This window comes from Zootoca vivipara, chromosome 7, assembly GCF_965207765.1.
Source record: "Zootoca vivipara chromosome 7, rZooViv2.hap1.1, whole genome shotgun sequence".
Classification (NCBI taxonomy): domain Eukaryota; kingdom Metazoa; phylum Chordata; class Lepidosauria; order Squamata; family Lacertidae; genus Zootoca; species Zootoca vivipara.
The window spans coordinates 68,759,921-68,779,933 of record NC_142590.1 but is presented as its reverse complement, the minus strand read 5'-3'; the positions used below and the strand labels follow the sequence as shown (position 1 = coordinate 68,779,933).

At 41.7% G+C, this 20,013-nt stretch overlaps 1 protein-coding gene across 18 annotated transcripts in view; it reads left to right on the top strand.

The window, feature by feature from the left end:
• The window catches only part of DLGAP4 (DLG associated protein 4), a 53,260-nt gene extending 35,722 nt beyond the window's left edge, over window positions 1-17,538 (top strand). For 6 of the 18 annotated variants that reach the window (XM_035124323.3, XM_088674530.1, XM_088674532.1 and 3 more), the window contains exons 2-7: window positions 6,074-6,435; window positions 9,567-9,658; window positions 10,125-10,534; window positions 11,545-11,636; window positions 12,259-12,411; window positions 13,344-17,538. In XM_035124323.3, coding sequence (XP_034980214.1) covers window positions 6,074-6,435; window positions 9,567-9,658; window positions 10,125-10,534; window positions 11,545-11,636; window positions 12,259-12,411; window positions 13,344-13,562 — 1,328 coding nt within the window. In that variant the 3' untranslated portion in view covers window positions 13,563-17,538. Of the gene's footprint in view, window positions 1-5,648; window positions 5,711-6,073; window positions 6,436-9,566; window positions 9,659-10,124; window positions 10,535-11,544; window positions 11,637-12,258; window positions 12,412-13,343 lie in introns of all 18 variants that reach the window. The other 12 variants (XM_035124326.3, XM_088674543.1, XM_088674546.1 and 9 more) reach the window with 4 other exon arrangements.
• The last annotated feature ends 2,475 nt before the right edge of the window (window positions 17,539-20,013 follow it).

The following is a 20,013-nucleotide window of genomic DNA, read 5'->3' as shown; positions in this document are numbered from 1 at the left end:
TATAATATCCTGTAAGTAACTGCTCAAAACATCAGCTCCCTCCAGCAGCTTTTCTTTTCCTTTCAGGGCATCCAAGTGAAGCTTCTTTCATCCTGTGTTTAGAGTGACTCATGGTTGGGACAGAGCCAGCTCACTGCTATTATGCATTAAAAGATCACATTGGTGTGTGATGGAGGAAGAGCTAGATTGGCAGTGGGGAACAGGATTTGGCCAGTGAGCCAGAAGAGCTCCCCCACCCCAGTGGCTGTTTTGACAAGTGGGTGGCACTATCCACCTGTCAGTCACATGACATCACCATGATATCAGGTTACCCAACTTAAAATGAAAGAATCAAGAGCACACTCTTAAGCGAGCTCCCAGTTCTTTCCTTTCTTCTTTTCCAGCCCATTTTACTGTAGATGGACAGTATTTCACTTTATTACATTTTTATGCTGCCCTTCCTCTAAAGAGCAAGGTGTAGTATGCAGCTTTTTTCTTCTTCTCCCCACCTCCTACTCTATGTTGTTTTCCCAGCCTGACCAACCTCCAAGGAATGTTATGGAGAACAGCTGGTCCGAAAGGCACCCAGTGAACTTCATGGTCGAGAGAAGATTTGAATCTGGGTCTCCTCCTAGTCCCACTTGTTAAATACTACACCCCACTGGTTTTCTTTACATGCATCCCTCTTCATACAGAAATTACCCTTGCACCGCCCACCATCTTCTCCGAGGTATAACCTCCATCCCCAAATAATACTGAAATGGCATTTCTTCCAAAGTGATGAAAATAGGTGTGTTGATAATAGAAACAAAGATTTACTATGAATATTCCTTAGCTTGCGGCCAACTTCCTTGGGAATAATTCATAAGTGCTGGCTTGTTTCTCTTTTTTTAAACAATGACAAATAGATATTCCAGAAAAAGAAATCAAGGTAGCTGAAATAAGAGTTAGCTGTTAAGAAACCTGATATAGGCCCTAGCAACGGGAGAGGCAGAATGTAGGTCAGTGCCTTTTGTAGGCTGATGTAATTATTGTGGGAGCTCCCAGAGGAAAATAAACTATGTTGCCTGTAAAGATAGAAAAAGAGAAACTTTTATGAGTATTAGAATTTATTGATCTTCTGTTCCAAAAATGAGGAAATGTTGCTTATTGCCTTAAGGTGAAACGTAGCCATTATCCAACATTAGTTAGCATAGCAAAATGGGAAAAAATGGATTTAACTAAACTGACTTGTATTCTTAGTAGCAGCTGCTACTTGGGATTGTTGAATCTTCCCATCCACGTGGAAATTATGAGATGGTAGGCTGCAGTGGGGGAAGGATAAGATTATATAGCAGAATGGGTCCAAAGCTGCCCTTTCATTCACAAGACTCCTTCCATGACTGGTCTTTGATCCAGTAGGATCAACTAATGGAAGGTGCTAGGTGCTATTTCGCACTGATTTTACCAACACCACCCCTTGAACACACACCCATCTGCTTTGATAGATTGGTGGACCCTCCAGCACAGCTTAAGAGGTGATGGGGGGGGCTGTAATAGAGGGGGTTAATTGTCAGTACAATGCCTCCTTTCCATTTGTATTACAGACACCAGTGGTGCCTTTTACATCAGCACAACTCCACCGACTGGATTTTGGAATCCAACCCAGTATTTCATTTATATAGTCCCAGTTTCTTTGCTTCTCACAGAATCTTGTTAGCTATACTCTGTGCTGTCAACACAATTTCTAGAACTGCTGTCATCACTAATTGGGGATAGAGGTGTCTCGAGCTACATACTGATTTCTATTCCTCCTTTGATGTTGTAGCAACATAAGCAAACAATTTTTGCAGCTTTTTCCTGTAGAAAGGCAAACTTCACCAGTTCTGCATCTCATTTATATGCTTTGGGGAACAGACTTTTTTAATAAATAAAAAAAGGTGCTGCATATTGCAGATAATTAATGAATTTAAAATATATTTAAAGACTTTTCAGCCAGTCTTCTCAGTAGAGGCTCAGGCATTCAAAGGCTGAACAAGCAGAGATCTTTTCATCACTGAAAAAATATGGATTATTCTAAAATGGAATTGATTATCTTAGTCCCCTGTCTAAATTTAGAAAGCTGCACTCATTCCTGTGGTTCATAGTGAGCAATAAAATTCTATTTTGAGAGAGTAGCTATTGCCATAGAAACATTTATTTAAATCTAAACCCAATTTTGTGTGTGCCTTCCAAAATAGTTTTTAGAAATCATTTTTGATTAATGAATTGTTGTTCTCTAGTATAGATGTACCATACTTGCATTGGGTGTTTCACGGGCAAGGCTCAAATGAATGTTTCTGCCTCTCTTCTGCCATGGTGCATGGAAGAACATGGAAACAGAAACTCTGTGTACATCCAATATAACACTAGCTTGTTTAGACCACACAACAAACCAGCGCACCTTTTAAGCACTTGCCACCTTGTAGCCATCTCTGTGGGTGGTTGCTACAAGGAACACATGTATAATAAAGAGGACTTTTGCATTCTAATATTCTATTAAGTCTCCCAGCCTCTATACTGTTGTCTAACAATCCACTTCACAGAAAGATGAATGGAATCAAGAATGCTTAGGGTGCACCCTGTTTGTTTGACTTGCAAGCAGAGCCAAATCTTTGAATAATCTGCATCTGATTAAAGAGGTGCCAAGCCATTGCAGCAAAAAATAGTAAAGTGCCTGCAAGGTGGCATGGGGTTAAAAGGTGCATGGGTTTGTTCCAAGCTCAAGTAAGCATTTGGATTCTCTGAAATCAGTCCCATCAGAATGAAGGCTATCATTTTCCTTCAAGATGAGCAAATTATCCATGTGAAATGTGACCTTCTTAAATAGTCTCTCTCTCAGTACTTGCATATTATGCAATCTTAACTTGTACTAGCAGGCTTAGCAAAGGGCAGCTCATCACTGGAAATCAAATACCTTATACCAGATTTGTCACTGGTACCAAGCACACCTGTCAGATGCAAATCTTGTTGGAATTTTTTTTTGTCAAGTAGCTGTGCTTAGGATCACAGCCTTAGTGAAACACTGTACAACTCTACAGATGAGGGCATTAAGAGGCAAACATTGCAAAATGGCTTAATAACCTGTGTATTGAGGGAATTGCCATTATGGTAGTAACTTGCTTGAAATCCATTGTGCAGCATACTTTGCAGTGTTTTTGCTGTGTCTAATGGAGAGCAGACATAATTATTAGGGTGGGACAGACAGAACGGTGTATAAAAGCCACCCAGGCCCTTCAAATGGAAAAGTCTAAATTTGGTATTTTTGCATGTGATATATTTAGATCAATGGGTTTCACATTGTTAAATCTGAATATGCCCAAGGGCTACATTTAACTTGTTAAATAGACTTTTGCCAATTCAATCATGCTTGGACCATTTTGTAGAATTAAGTTGGAAGTCCAGCCCTAAAACTCACATCCTTCTTGAATATGTCAGATTTTGATATGAACCCAAGAAAAAAGTTATTTTGCAGCCAATGTGGTCCCTGAGAAATTATTCTGGAATGTCATACATCCTGAATTTTACATTTTCACCTTTTGAAGTACCATATAACTAACCCAAATGTATTAGAGTTTATTTCATAGCCGTGTTTGTTCTTGTATCTACGATTGTCTTTAAACTAGATAGTTTGTTTCCTTTCGGTGTGGCTTTTTGGGGAGAGGTCCTTTGTAAAATAGTGGTGTTGACAACATTTTAGGATGGCTTTGTAAACTATGCACAACACATGTGGAGACAGAATGTCTTGAAATTCTTGTGTCTCAAGTGTAATGCAAGATAGAGTTCATTATCAAACTGCAATATCCTTTAGGAGTGAGGAATTTTACAAAGTCATCTACATGTGATCAAACCGCTGTTAGCAGATATCAGTAAATTAGCCTTTGCAAGATGTGCATGTTATCATGCCACATACTAAACAGAAGAAATGAGTAGTTTGTGCTTTCTTGGTTTGCATTTTGTGTGTAATGGTAACTGCTTAAGAGTAAACTCTTAATCCATTCCTATGATTATTTGGATTGCTCTTTTTGAATTATTCCTCTTTCCCCCCATTTGCAACATGTATCTGTCCTCCTTTATAAAGGATGAGAGTGTAGAAACTACCTAGTGAACTCAACTGGTATCATAATTAATCATCCAGTAATGCTGGAATAGTCGAGCATGTATTGATTTTATCCTACTTCCACCATGGGACTAGATTAGTTTAAATCCCAGGTATTCTACTTTTTAATATATTGGTGACCCACCATTACAAACTCAAAGGGTTTGTGATACTGGGTGGAACAGAATAATTCAGGTCAGCAATTGTTTTGAAACAATTATGGTTCCTTATTTGTTCATTCATTGCACTGAGCACCACACATAACTGTGTCTGTCTTCCTGGATTGTGAGTGGCTGAGTTCTTGCCCAAGTAAACAAATGTTCCTCAATAAGCTGACTGATGCTCTTGGCTCCAGATATAAAGCCCATTTCTTTCTCTGCAGCATTGTGCTTGTCACACTTTGCAACAAATGAGTCTTTTAGACTTAAAGTCAAGTTCTACTGCCAGTTTGTTCTCTGCTACAGTAAAACACTTCAAGAAATAAGAACCATGCAAATATAACTTGGGTTATGGTTTTTGTTGTTGTTTTAAAAAGGTGTGTGGTACATACATACTAGTTCTGCATTCCTGTGCTGACTTGTCTAATATGAAGTCGCTGCTATTTAAAGATTAAACCATTTTTTTAACATCTTCACACACAAATTCAAATAACCTTGGCCAGCTGCCAGCAAGCTTTTGAATGTTGGCCAAGACTGGAGGCAACCAAGAATGCCTGGAAATAATTAATCGAAATAGATGGTACCAACTTTTGAAATGCTGTTTTCTGAAAATAGCTGTTGCCAGAAAAATGACAGATAGCCGAATATGGATGTGTTGGTGGCATTGTTTGTTTGTTTGTTTGTTTTTAAGTCCATCTTATTTGTGAGATCGCTTTCTGTCAGAAGCTGCTTTTTTATAGAAAAAAATGAATTATTGTGGCATCTTCAAACTAGGAATATTATTAAAGTATAAGCTTTCAAGAACTATAATCCACTTCATCATATGTATATACCAGAGATTCTGTAGTTACTGCTAAAGAAAGCTGGAACCTGACAAAGTTGACTCAAGCCCACAAAAGCTTGGGCCTCATCAAAATGGCTTCGAGTTGCATTAATTGTAGCTCTGTGGTGAGCTTTCCATCACTGAAAGGGTTTCTCCTTGCACAATGGAAGGTTCACCCCCTCTCTTCACCCATGTGCCCACTAAATCTATTTTAGAGGTTCCCTCAACCCTCGAGCAGATTTGATGAGGGCATGGGGCATGCAGGGGGGGGAGCAGAGGGAGGAAAGTCCCATTGAGTAAATGGAAGTCATTCCACTCACACTATTAGGCTCTTTTGTCTTTAAGCTGCTACCAAATGCTTTGTTGTTTACTGAAATTATATAGCGAGTTTATTATATTAAGTTTAGGTTCCACATCAAGAAAGTTGTGGAATGCCCCGTCGTTCTAGCTCCAGAATATGAGTGGCTATTAGTAAGCCTGGAGCTTTATTTCTCAAAAATATTGTTTTTCAACAAAAGTGAGCATGGCTGGTGTCTCACAGCATCTTTCTGTGGCATTTCTCATTTTCTAGGTCCAAGTACCAGGTTGGTCAAGATACTGAAACTTTCCACTGATGGGTTCAAACACCAAGAGGTGGTTTTATCAGGACCTTATATATAAAGCAAAATTGCAGGCTTCCACCCCACTACTGTGTAGCCCCTTTCAAGTGTGGCTTGCTTTATAGCTCTTTGGAGGGTTCTTCCTCACTTTTTTCATTATCTTCCAGTCTGTGTTATGGTGTCCCTCTTGAATTTCACAGCAGAGTAGTGCTGGCTATTAATGTGCTTTGGGCTGCTCCGTGCATAGACTGGCCTATTCTGCATCTATGCTTGTTAGCTTCTCTGAACATTGTTACCAATTTGCCTTTCCTCTCAACTCACTGGGTTTTTGCTGCTTTCTCTTCCATCTTCTGCTTCCCTTCTCTCCCTCCACACTTTCTCGCTGCCGCTGTCGCAGGTTCGGCATGCCTAGTGGGCTATAAAAAGACACCGCCACCAGTCCCACCTCGGACCACCTCAAAGCCGTTCATCTCTGTCACCGTGCAGAGCAGCACCGAATCGGCACAAGACAACTACCTGGACAACCAGGACCACAAGAGCGAGGTCAACAGCCAGTCGGGACTGAGCAATTCCTCGGATAGCTTAGACAGCACCAGACCACCCAGCGTGACAAGAGGAAGCATTGTGCCTCCAGCCAGGGAGCCTCCTGAGTTACCCCAGAAAAATGCAACCTTGAAGAGCGACAAGGGGACCCTGACAAGTGAGGAGCCAAAGGTGGAGAATATCCCCAAAAGGAAGCTGTCATCTATAGGAATACAAGTATGGAATTGTTTGTTCTCATTAGCATTAGAAGATGTTCTTAATGTAACCATTTTTACATGTGCATACTTGTTTCACTGCTCTGGCATCTGTGCCCGCTTGGTGTGCCTCTGCTGAACTTTGACTTTATAAAAAGTCCAGGGGCACTTGAGAAGAAATTAATTAAGGCATATATAGTGAACAGGCCTATAGGAAAATTCTTCTTTGATAACCCCCACGTATTGATAGCACCACAAGTCCACTTGTTGAAGCCCATAAGAGAGAGGTGTTTACAGGGCAGACATACTAAAGAATCACAGGGTTCAGCCCTATCCTAAGACGTGCATTGTGCAATTGAATCGACTCAGTTCTAAATCAAGAGAAGTTTAGCTTATTAAGAAGAATCAAGTTCCTGTATGCCACACACAGTGTAGTAAACCTTGGCTGTTAGTAAGATTTCGACTTTTACATGGCAGATGTTCACACTGCAGAATTCTGCAAAAACACATGCAAGTTCAAATATTGTGGAAGTGGCATACTTAAACATACATGTTCATTGACTTTCTGTCAAATAATGATTCTTTGGTTCCTGGATTTCCTGTTAATTCACAGGGAATCTAATGGCATTGTTAAAATATAGTCAGGAATGCATGCATTGCTGTACATGATCCAGAAAAGAAAGCTACTTTGGGGAACATTTAAAAAATAAGTAATGTTCTGCCTTCTGCTGTTAGATTTCCAGAACAGCTATGTGTTCCTTCCTTACTGGAAGCTTTGCAGTTGCTTCCCATGCTGATCCAAAGACTTGTGCTCACCCAAGTAAGAAAGTACATGAGTGCAAATCCAATTGTTGTTAGCAGGAACAGATACAACAAATACATGTTCCTTACTGCACAAAATCTTTTGTGTGTTGGTCTTTGAAATATGAGTATTTCTAGGTTACCCAACTTACTTATTTATTCAGCATATTTATCAACTGCTTCATTAAAAAAACTATAGCAGTGTACAACAAGATACAAATATGAAATCTTACACAGCAAAAAAAATACAAATAAAACAGATCTGGCAGAATTACAAAGTGGCCAGCGACATGCTAGAAATGTTCGGGGTAAATGGAAACGTTATAATCAGAGGCTGAAAACACAGTTTGTGCATGTCTCATTACAGGAGGAAAGAGTATTCTTCTTTTTAAAATATTGTTTTCCATAGAGTAGATGCTTCTTAAAGCAGAGAAAGCATACAGTTGTTCACTTGTTGCAAAGGATCCAGGCACATTACCTCCAGGCTTGTTTATTTATGAGATAATTTGTACCCTGCTTCATCCACCTAAAAGGAGCCTTCAAAAGCAGGTTAACAATAGTATTAAAATTTAAAAAGCAAATATTAAAACACAAGCATGAAACAACAGTGAATGAAAACACAGGTTCAGTCCCTGTACGGGACAGGTGCATATTGCTGCACTGCAGAGGGTTGGGCTAGATGATCCACAGGGGCCCTTCCAACTCCACAAATCGATGAAATCTCACCAAATCTAGCAGCAGAAAGACAAGTTAGTGCTTCTGTTGTGAGGATACTGAGATGTTGGTTGTGAAGATACTGGTATCACAGGCACCCATTGGATAATGCCTGTGACATAATAGAACTGTCCTATGTCCCCACTCCATTTTATGTTAACACTTACAGTATTTTGCTTTTTAAAGAATAATTTAAATAGCTTAGGTAATAGTACAATTGCTGAATCACAACTGCAGAAGCACTTGCATAGCTCTTTAAAACAGGGTGCTAGCAAAGCTGATTCTTTCCCACACTCTATAAAACACTCCACCATTATTATTAGTTACCCACACCTTTTCCTCACATTTCACATTGGAAGCTTGAAACTGTGTACTTCCTCTATCCTGCATCAGTCACATCCCTCTGAGACATGCTGTACCAACTGTCCTTTCCTCTCTGTCCCACCCTCTGCCTATTACAGTACACATGGGAATACAGTATTGTGCTCCTACAAGTGCACTGGCACAAATATAAGCACTAAAGGAAAACTGTGTTGGGTTTAGCTAGCCAACGGTTATGCAAATCCATATTGGCTAAAGCTGCTGGCGTCTTTGAAGCTAGGAAGTTAGCTCCGCCTACAAGGCACAACACCAGTCTGTGCTATACTATCTTGTTCACACTTTATTTGCATTGCTTTGCCTGCTGGGAGTTTGATGCAGTCACTTTGCCTTCACCAAAAGTCTTTAAAGGGAGCTATAAATTGTTGCATTGCTGAGGTCTACATCAGTTCTGAGTACTACCTTGACCCTGATTCTTCCTTATGCAAGCAATAACTTGGGTTTCCTCTGGGTTGTTTGTTTTTTCCCATCCTATTCCCAAATACTTGGTGAATAGATGGGAGAATTACAGAGAAATGCCATCTTTAAAATGTCCTTTTAAGAGCAACTGTAAGTATAATATGAAAATATTAAAACCTTTCCTTTATACCAACTTATACTCCGGCCACTTAAAACAGTCTAAATAATATGCAGCAGGATAGGATAAATATGGCATCTTTGTGCCTTCTTCCTAATAGCAAGTTCACCTGGTGTCTATACAAGAACATTAGTGGTTCTTGTTTTTATCCATAAACTGCCTTGAGTCCCATCAGGGAAGAAGCCAGGGTATGAATAAACAAATAACTGTGTAATAAAGCCAATATTCCTATTCAGAGTTCTGTTTCGCCCAATCCCAGTGCTTCCAAAGTTCCCTCTAGGATCATCTCACCAAGAAAGTATAAGAATTTTATATTCCAAAGGTAAACATAAAAGCAGTTTAAAATTTCACATACTGTAACAATGCATAAGCTATTCAGTTAAAAATCCCTGACTAAACAAAAATCTACTACGAATGGCAACAGCCTTGAAATTAGCTTTAGATAGGATGGCATTGGCCTGGTTTATGGTGCCAGCAGCCTCGTTTCCCTCCCCCTCCCTCTCCCCATCTCCACGGCTAAAAAGGAAGAAAAGAAAATGTGCTGCCTTTTGATGTGTGGTGTCTGCATGACCAGTGCATGTGTGTGTGTTTGCGTGCATGCATGCCTCCTTCCTTCAAATGTGAATTCTAGCAGCAAGTTTTTGTGTTTTTGTTTTTTTTGTTTGTATCTTTTTGTTAATAAGGTTGACTGCCTTCAGCCAGTGGCAAAAGAGGAGCCCCCTCCATCAGCCACCAAATTCCAGTCCATCGGGGTACAGGTAGAGGACGAGTGGCGGTAAGTGGAAGACGCAGGCTTTTTTGAAAAAAAACCTCGTCCAGCTGCAGTTTCCCATTTTATAGTTTAGTTCCCTCTTTCTTTTTTCCTGCCTCAAATCACTGAGCATCGATGGGTTGCAGAACCTCTCTCAGTAGTAACGTGTTGGCTTAGTAATGTAGGTGAATCATTGGAAACCTGAAATAAAAAAATAAAATAAAAATAGAACTGAAAATGTAATTATAGATGTGTGCCAGTCTTTTTGTTTGGATGGCCTATTGCAGTGAGCAGGCAACCTTATAATTTTGTCTGTCTGCATGTGTGCGTGTGTGTCTGTGTGCAGAGAGGAATGGGGCAAGGAAACGCAATTCAGCTGCAGGTGCCCCGAACAGATGCCGATTGTTGTGTCTGTGTGCCAAGTATCGAATCCGCCCTTCCCAAGGGCTGCTTCCTCTGATTCTCTCTCTTTCCCTTCTTCTCTTTGTAGCAACAGCCACTCTCACAACATGTCCACCAAGCAGGATACAGATTCTGATTCACAAGAACCGAACAACTCTACCTGTAAATCACCTGAGAGAAGCCTTGCTGATTGCCCCCCATGCAACAACTCCAACAGCCTTGATGCCAGTACGAGGCAAACAGCCATGCCCTCCCAGATCAAGAGAAACCTCTCCTATGGAGATAGCAATGACCCAGCCCTAGAGCCTTCCTCTCTTCCTCCTCCGGACCCCTGGCTTGAAACATCCACCAACACTCCATCAGAACCAACACAGCCAGGAGCTTGCCGAAGGGACGGGTATTGGTTTCAGAAGCTGCTGCAGGCGGAGACTGAAAGGTTAGAAGGATGGTGTCGTCAGATGGACCAAGAGACCAAAGAGAATAATCTCTCTGAAGAAGGTTGGTGTTGATAATAAACCGACTCTGGTGGTAAACGAGATTTCAGTCTGAAATGGTGAAATCTTTTTCCTGGCACAGTTCATGAATGAGTGTGAGGCTGGGCCAAATAGCAACTTATTGAAAGGAACAATTCGTATTTTTTTGGTGGGGATCTTGTAGAGAAAGGAAGTGGAGAGCCCTGTTCAAATTCTTTTTTTCTTCAATATTGTAGAGACAGTGGCAACAATCCGTACTTTCTTCAGGTGTGTTGTGTTTGTTGTTTTCAGTGATACTTTGGAGAAAATCTGCTATCTAATTTTCCTTGAGATCACGTTTAGCTATGTCACTCCATTCCCTATTCTGAGGGAAATTAAAGTGTAAATGGAGCCTGAATAAGAGTGGTCTCTTGAGACCTTTAAATGTGGCTGCAGAGTGGGTAGACAGAGGACTTCAGCGTCATTTTTTTGGAACACATCAGGGATGTATTCAAAAACTCCACGTTTTCATAGTGTGACTTAAAAAAACAACAACCAGAACCTGGTAAAACTTAAATGAAGTCAGTGTTGGGTGGAGATAGGCCAGCAAATAGAAAGCTGTCGCTCACAAATCTGTGATGAGGGTAAGTTGCGCTCAGAGATCTTTGATGATGTTGTGCCCTCAAATGCTATGGAGGGGCCTTTGGGAGAATATTAAATAAGGCTTCTCGCTATCGCTGCTAGACTTCACTAGCACTGTATTACAAACAAAGAAACTGGCAGCAGTATGGCTGTCTGCCATTCCTGATGGTGGCTGCTGTACAGGGTATTGCTGTTGGCAGTAGAACAAGGGCTAACAAAACATGCCCTCACAAAGGAGCCATGAGTCATTCCTAATGGCTTGTCATTAATGGTTCTGAATGAACAACACTTTGGTTACTGAAGGGAAAGGAAGATAAATCTGAAGGACAAAGGGAGCCACTCTCACCTCAAATATCCTTATATGTTCTGTTTTTCAAAGCACTTCATCTTCTAAAATATACCTTTCTAATTCAGTCTTAGGCAAAGTCCTCAGTGCAGTGGGCAGTGCACAATTACTAATGTCACAGAAGTTCCAGCAATTCCGTGGCCTCTGTGACCAAAACTTGGTGAGTGTGGAAATCTCTGTAATTGCTATAAACTGTGTCTAAGCGGGAGGAGTATTTGGTCACTTATTAGGCTTTTGCCTAGGAAGTAAAAAATGTGGCAGTGTGCTACAGTTCTCTTCTGCCAAGTACCTCAGTGCAGTTTTTTTAACTCAGCCATGTTCCCATCCCAGAGAGACCCCTGGATGAGTTGTCTCTTCCGCAGTACCAATCCATATACAACCATAGTGTTGAATGGGATTTTTTTAAAAAACTTAAAACCATATGGTAATGTAGATCAAAGAGGATATGTGAGGACATTGCTGTGATTGAGGCAGCCACAGATTTGACTAAGTAAACCAGGGGAAACAAATTATGTTAAATTGTACTTGAAAAGCATACGGATCTGCAGTATGCAATTAAGAGTTTCCAATGTTGCAGTGCAGCGGAGGGGCGGGGGGAGAGAGAAGATAAGTTTCGGGCCTGAATGCAGCCAAGAGATTCAGCCAGGAGATTCAGATGTTTCTATGTGAACTTAAAAATGACCTTCAGGTCTCATCTTCAACATTAACTCTAAATTGCTGTGTTAAGTGTACAGTAGAAGTTGCAACGCTGTGGTTTTTCATTCACATTCTCTTTCTGTCAGAACCCCAATTCCAACCCCAGGCCCACAGCACAAGACCTTGCTGGTTTTTGGGATCTCTTACAATTGTCCATCGAAGACATCAGCATGAAATTTGATGAGCTGTACCACCTAAAGGCTAATGGCTGGCAGTTAACGGAGCCACCGGAGAAGAAGGTGAGCATGGAGCATTATAAAGAAACCATGCTTGGCAGCACAAGTTCAGGTGGAGCATTTGAAAAGAAAAGAAAAGTGGCTTGGCAATGTAATGTCTCTAGTCTGTGCTAGGTAGCTTAACTTACAGTATAATCCTAAGAGTTTTCTTGGAAGTTAAACCTGCTGCTCTAACCAATGGGATTTGCTTCCAGTAAATGTGCCTGATCAGTTTTTGTTTTATTTATTATTTGATTTTCAAAACACACACACACACACACACACACACACACACACACTGCACATGCTTCCAAGGCAGTTTACAAAAATGAGACCAAATACAAATAATAATAATGTTGCATATATTGGGGTCCTCAGGCATCTTGCAAAATTTAGAGGTGGTTGTAGAAAGTTTTGATATATTCCCTGTTTACTGTTAAAAGCACAGACTGCAGGAGTCCAACTGCAGTTTTAGACCTGACAAGGGGAAAAAATAGAAAGTGTTTACACCATTCTGAAATGGTATAAGAAAATTGGTGTAAAAATGCTAGATTAAAAGTCAGATCCTCCTGTCCAAATCTCCCTCCCCATGTTTCCCATCTCAGTTCTGATCTGTGCTCCTATAGGGTGCACAAGGCATAATTGTAGCACTACTGAATGATGTAAATTGATGCTACTTTACTGCAAATAGTCTGTTTAAGCCCCAAATGTATTTTCTCACAGTTGTGAGTCAAGGGAACCTTGCTTTGTGAATTTCGGTGGTTCTAATACCAATACTGAATGGGTTCACATTACTTACCTGCATTTGTTAAAAACAAAAATAAACCAAAGCCTATGTGCTGAATAACAGCCTAAATTTTTGGTGCAAAACTTTGATTGCAGACAAAACTGTTGAGGAAGAGAACAGATCTGCCTACAGTTCCTTTTAACGTTTTGCTGTTCTTTTTTCCCTGAAGGAAGAGAAGAAGCCGCCCCCTCCTGTGCCAAAGAAGCCAGCCAAACCTAAATCCCAGCTGAACCGGGACAAGGCCTCTGACTTGGTGGATAAACAGCGCCAGGAAGCCCGCAAGCGCCTCATGGCAGCCAAGCGCGCTGCCTCAGTCCGGCAGAACTCTGCCACCGAGAGCGCGGACAGCATTGAAATCTACGTTCCCGAGGCACAGACCCGTCTTTGAGCAAGGGGAAGAGGAAGAAAACACACTCTTTTTCATGCCATTAAAAAGGAAAAATAAGGTTCACTAAATTTAGTGCGATTTATTTGGTCTAGAGACACAGAGCCAATCGTACAAAGGGCTCCCAATTTGGCTATCTCTCTGTCTGTCTCTCTCTTCTTCTTTTTTCCCCCTCTCCAGCTTTAAGTAATGAAAATTTTGAAGGAGAATCCCTTCCTGGTTCTGTGGTTTGGGTTTTTCTCTCTCCCCCACCCTGTTTCACACTGGCTGTGGTGTGGTGGAACAGACTCTTGGAAACACAGCCCTTCAGACTTGGAACTGCAACCTTTTTACTTGTTCTATCTAAGGAGAATTATTAGCTTGTTTACATGAAATGGACAAAAATTGAAACAAAGCCTTGGGCACTTGCCATGCTGCGCTTTTTTCTCCTCACTGTATTCTTTCTGTCTTCCCCTCCACAAAGTCTTTCTTCCCCCCCCCCTCTCTGCTCTCGTTCTACTCCTGCTCCTAGTTTTTCTCCTGTTCTATAGTTCTTAGCTTCCCTTTCTTTGTCATCCTTTTTCTGCATGGTGTCGTTTACTGTGTTAGAAGTAAACTCTTCCACAGAGCTCCAGAAGAAAACACCCTGTTCAGTGTGTGCTGTTGTTGCACTCTGCTAGCGAGCAGCCTTTTGATTTTATTATGTATTGTTTTCCCTTAGAGGTGGGTTGGGAATAGGTGGCCCAGGGTGGGGTGGGTGGCAGTGGGGCTTTGGTTTAATTATGTAAAGCGAGGGTGAGATCTGTGGGGTGTAAATGGAGTGGGATGTTAACACAGCCTGGAAGCAAAACAAGTGCAATAAGATAGTTGTTGTGGCCTGTGCACACTCCCTTGAATGGTGCTGCAACAGAAAGATTTCCCGCACAGGGTGCTCGGTCAGAAATACAGCATGGATTCATAGGTTACCCCCCACACACACACACACTTCTGTTCTCTTTCCTGCAATCCCCCCTCCCTGCCATTTTTATGTGTATTTTTTTGTGTGTGCAAAGATCTGTGTATAAGAAAGCAGCTGCTACACAAGGGTGTGGGGAGAGGGACTTGTATCAAAGGGGCGTGTAATATTCTCCAGTGGAGGACAATGGCTTTTGTACAGAAAATCAAAGAGGAGGTAGCTGATGGAGACTTGGCAGTTTGCCTGCCCACCTGTATGTATGTGTACATATGCACATATACACTTAGTAGGATCTGTATATTTAACTCGTACAAACACACACACACACGTACCCATTCACACATGCACGCATTCAGAGGGTGTCTTTAAAAAGCACCTCGGTGAGGGTGGGTGTATGTATAGCATATATTTTTACATGTACTATAGCTAGATGTGTGTAAAAGTGTGTGCAAAAATATATACCCTGCATATTTTCAGGTTCTTCTTGCCCATCCCACCCCTCTGTGTCCCATCTTATTTGGGGATGCTGTCATCAACCTTCAGTTTGACCCTCCTCTCTTTCTCCTCTCCCATTTTGGCCTCATTTTGTGGAGCCAGGAGTCAAATAGCCAATTCCAACTTTCTCCCCCCCCCCCACCAAAAAAAGTGTGCATTTGTCTGAAAGCTGTGCACTACCATTGTGGAAGATGATAGAAGTTGTTCAGGTGGTTAAAAACTCCAAAGGAATTTTATTCTGGTGCATTAGTAATTTAAGGAGGTGGTGATAAAACGCTACAACTTAATCATGTCAGTGAATGCTGTGTACAGTGTCTATGCATAGAGAGTGTTACAGATTTCTCCAGCTGCCCACATAATGTGCATCTTTGTAACCTGTGGAAGCTTGGCCATATAGACCGTGGCTTCAAATCAAGCTTGATTTATTCCCCTCTTTTCCCTTCCCCTACCTCAAATGTCTTTATAACAATGGTAGACAGTCCTTGACTGACTTTTGAAACAAATGGCTGACTTTCACAGTTCTTTGTATTAAAATTTGAAATGTGTGGAATGTGACTTGTTTTACTCACGTTTCCAAAGGCAGCAATCTCGGGAATTAGGCGGGTAATTGCTTGATGGACTCAGTTGCTGGTGAGTGTCTTTTAGCTCTGAGATTCCCGCTTGAAGTCAATGGGATTAAACGTTAAATCTACGTACATCCACCTTAATTGGTTTTATGGACGGCAGCCTAAGCGACCTTTCACTTCCCCTGCCTCAGTGCTGCTTCTTGTAATTATGTAGCAGCAAACAAATGTTTCCCCCCACTTGTATACATAGAAGAGAACACGACTGTTTCCCTGTTCTCTGGCATGTCTACCCACACGACCCATGTATTTATCACATTTGTCCTTTTTATATCTTAGGTGTATTCAAAAAGTCGTTTTTATATGTACACCTAAAAAAGGTGTGTGAAGTGGCTTCAGTCTGTCGCAATAAGAATAGAAGTGGTACTGGATTCAAAAGACACTGTGAAGGAAGCTTGAGTCATGAACAGAGATCTCTCTGGAGGTCTTCAGCTTTGCTAGCCGTAGGTAGGAAATAGGTGTGGGCTTTCATCTAGTTGGTGGGGTGAGATCAAAGCAAAAGCAGTTGGCTGGTTTTACAAGTGACTGGATTTCAATAAACCTTCACCTCATTTTATAGCTCTGAGCATTCTTTCTTCTGTTTTTTTTTTAAGTAGTGTAATTAGTAGTCACTGCTTCTTGAGCTGCAAGACAGCGCTGAAGGATGGATATCACTTGCATGAAATGACATAGACGCATAAACATTATTGCAGTGGCTGGATCAGTGTAACTGTCAATTTTCCTTTGCTTTGATAGACCTCCTGCCTCTGCAGGAGACTTCTTCGCCCAGTCTGAGGAAAGTGCTTTATGTACAAAGTAGTTTTACCAAATAGGGTGACAAGGTAGCAAATGACCCAAGTTTGGTAGTTCACCAATACTACCCTCTTCGTGACAGAAACCTTTGTATCCAGGGATGAAACAATTCTCTTTCCAGACACCCAGATATCTACAGTCTCTGCAGGGGGCAGAAAGCAGGTGGCCCAGTAGGTGGTGGTGGGGAACCAACCTTGCTTCTGGAACACAAACTTCCAAACCTGTTAGATTTCATTTGTGCCTCTGTGTGCCATGAAAGTTAGCAGCTTGGTTAAATTGAGCTTGGTGTAATGAGGATGCAGCCAATGCCTGCCCCCAATCAGATGAGGCCTGTTAAGTAAATTGCAAAAATCATTTGTTTCAGCTATTCTTATATTGGTCGTGTCTTCTCTCCCCACACCATGCTGTTCCAAGGCATAGATAGAAATAGGTTTGTTCCCAGTAACAAGGCTAGGAAGATTGTTGTGACTTAATTACTCATCCCTTGTAGCAATAGTTCTGGAGAAAGAATATGGGTCAGTGTGGAGTTTTCCCCTCAAGAAACAACCCAAAACGAACCATCACTGTTTGGTGAAACTGCTCCAAAGATGCTTTTATAGCTCTCTTTATCTATTCTAAGGATGCAAAAACCAATGTCCATAGTGCTTTGATCGATAACATGATTTTGTTTTTCCAACTATGAAAACAAAAAAGGTGACCCCCCCTCCCCTCTCCAAAGTGATTTCACCTGCTTCCATTAGTTTTATAGCGGGGGGGGGGGGGTGAGCAGGAAAAAAGAATTGCTTAGCCCCATAGTGGTTAACTTTGTGGCAATATTTTTTAAAGAAAATGAAGCAAAAAACCTTGTATCTAGACCCAGTGGCCCAACATCTTGTAATGGGAACCTTGCTGCCATTGTAAACGACAGTAAAACAGAGAAAGGTGCCTCTTTTGTGCCCTTGCGCCTCAGTTTGTGATCTTTACTCTCTGAACTCCATTCTAGAGCAGGCAACCAGATACAACAAGTAAAGTGGGGGTGGGGAAATCATGTTTCTAAAACAACCAAGGGTTTTAGTTAGATTAGGGAATGTTTTTTTGTCACCCGTGAGGGGCATGACCAAATCAATCATTAATAATAAAATAAAAATAAAAGTAACCTTGGTCAGAGCGTTTTATACACTCATGTTTATTGACTTGCATGGCAATCTAACACAGTTGGGTGTTCTTTTTCTCCTTTTTTTCCCCTATGGTTATTGTAATACCAGAGTGTAAACTCAGTTTGGTTCTGCATATTACCCACTTGAATGAAACACAGGAAGCCAGGTAAGAAGCTGTGCTGCAATCTTCTCAGGTGTAAATTATATCTTTTTCCCTACTCTGACTTATTGACTGATCTGGCCACTGTCTCAGAACACTCTCAGAAGAGCTGCTTAGTTCACAAAGGATGGAAACTTAGCCTGTTGCTCTTCTTCAGAGAGCGGTGATCTTTAAGGTCAAATGTAAGAGGAATAGGAAGTAGTGGGAGACCCTGAGTGATAGTCCTGAGATTGCAGAGCAGAATTATGTTTTGATTTCTGCAAAAGTTCATGTTGGCCACCTACAATTAACTGTTGTCTGATGTGTGGAATGAGGATGCTCAGATTAATTTTTGACACAGGCTTTTGCCAACATGCTTCTGGAATAAGGGCTGCCAACCCTTACCAGCCCATGGGCTTGTTTAGAATGTTAGGCATCATCTCTGGTTACTTCTCTCCCCCTTTCCCCGAATCTCCCTTCCCTCTCCCCAAAGGACGGGGAGAAAACGCACACATACAGGTGCTTTGTTTTTTACCAAGGAGTTAAAATACAGTACAATGAAAATGTACTGTACTTGGGAAAGATTGAGGGCACAAGGAGAAGGGGACGGCAGAGGACGAGGTGGTTGGACAGTGTTCTTGAAGCTACCAGCACGAGTTTGACCAAACTGCGGGAGGCAGTGGAAGACAGGAGTGCCTGGCGTGCTCTGGTCCATGGGGTGACGAAGAGTTGGACACGACTAAACAACAACAAAGAAAATAGATCCTCCTGAATGTGCATGATTTTGCATAGGCTTCCCCCACCCTGAAAAAAACACCCATCCAAGTTTGTCTTTGAGAAAACCTAGGATTATTTTAATCTTCATTACTTTTGCAGACATGATTTGGGATCTTTTATCAACCTCCTGCCTAATATAGAACAAGTGTCTCTCAACACTTTGGTTTCTTGGGACAAACTAGACCACATTCCCACAATAGGTGCCGGTAAGTACCTTTTTCAGGGCAGCCTTCCAACATCAAGTGGCTGCTCAGCCCAGTGTGTATAGGCCAGTCTAACTGGGCTATGAATCCAGGAGTCTAGGAAAACTCTTGTTATGAGAGACTGTGGTCAATGGTCCAGATTTTACCCAATTTAGCTGGATCCAGGGGTGCACCCAGGTCCCTCTTCAACACCCTTCAGACCATCGGAGGAGGAAACTTGCTCCTAAAGGGTGGCAGTGAGAAGCATATACTTATATGTCAAGTACTAAAACATGGCAAGAATTTTAGTAAAGCTGCCTGTATAAAAATTGTCTGCTGGGAGAGACACTCCTCTGTCCTCCTTGCCATTGAGAATTGCATGTAATTCTCCTCTGCTTTGGTCTATGAAATAGCCAGCCTTTGCAGGTCCAGCTTGCATACCACCATGATGGTTTCCACCACCTTTAGCCTGCCACCAGGTGCTTTGTTTTTATACCCTGAGGAGTTATTGTGAAAGTTCTCACAGTGGCCATAAGCCTGTGGAAAACTGGGAAGCAGCATCTGAACACAGGAGTCATAGAATCAGAGTTGGAAGAGACCACAAGGGCCATCCAGTCCAGCCCCCCTGCCAAGCAGGAAACACCATCAAAGCATTCTTGACATATGCCTGTCAAGCCTCTGCTTAAAGACCTCCAAAGAAGGAGACTCCACCACACTCCTTGGTAGCAAATTCCACTGCCGAACAGCTCTTACTGTCAGGAAGAGCTTCTGTTCTTCCCACTACCATGATTTCCAGCAACTGGTTGTAATTGTGAACATGGAGGAGGAACTAGTAGCCATGAATGCAGAAGATTTCATGGATGCAGAGAAGGCAGAGCTCTCTCTAGCAGTGTAGCATTTGCCTGCCTGCCCTTCTAATATGTGTATTATGCTTTAAAAAAAAAAAACCGCCCCCCTTTGCCCCAATTAGGGGGCACAACCCTCTTGCCAATTTGTTCAGGAAGCAGGGGACCAAGTGCCAATGTGACTATCTTTTCAGTGCCCCCTTTTTTTAAAAAAATATTTTGTACAACAACTATATGTGGCCTACTTTAGAAATATCAAGGATTGCTGCTCTGATTCTGTCAGTGAGAGCTCCCCTTTTCAATATGCTAGCACACCTGCCACTCAGAAGAAATGGCTAAGTTGTGTTCTGTATGTGCCAAACTCTTTCACCAATCAAGCTTCTACATTACAGAATTCTGCTGTCTGCTTTTATGACCCTCTCCATAGGGTAAGGGCATTCATTCACTGTATGCACCTGTACATACATTTACACAACACTGGATGCAAAGAGCCAGAGGGGAAGGCCAGAGTCCTTACGCACAGAGAACATA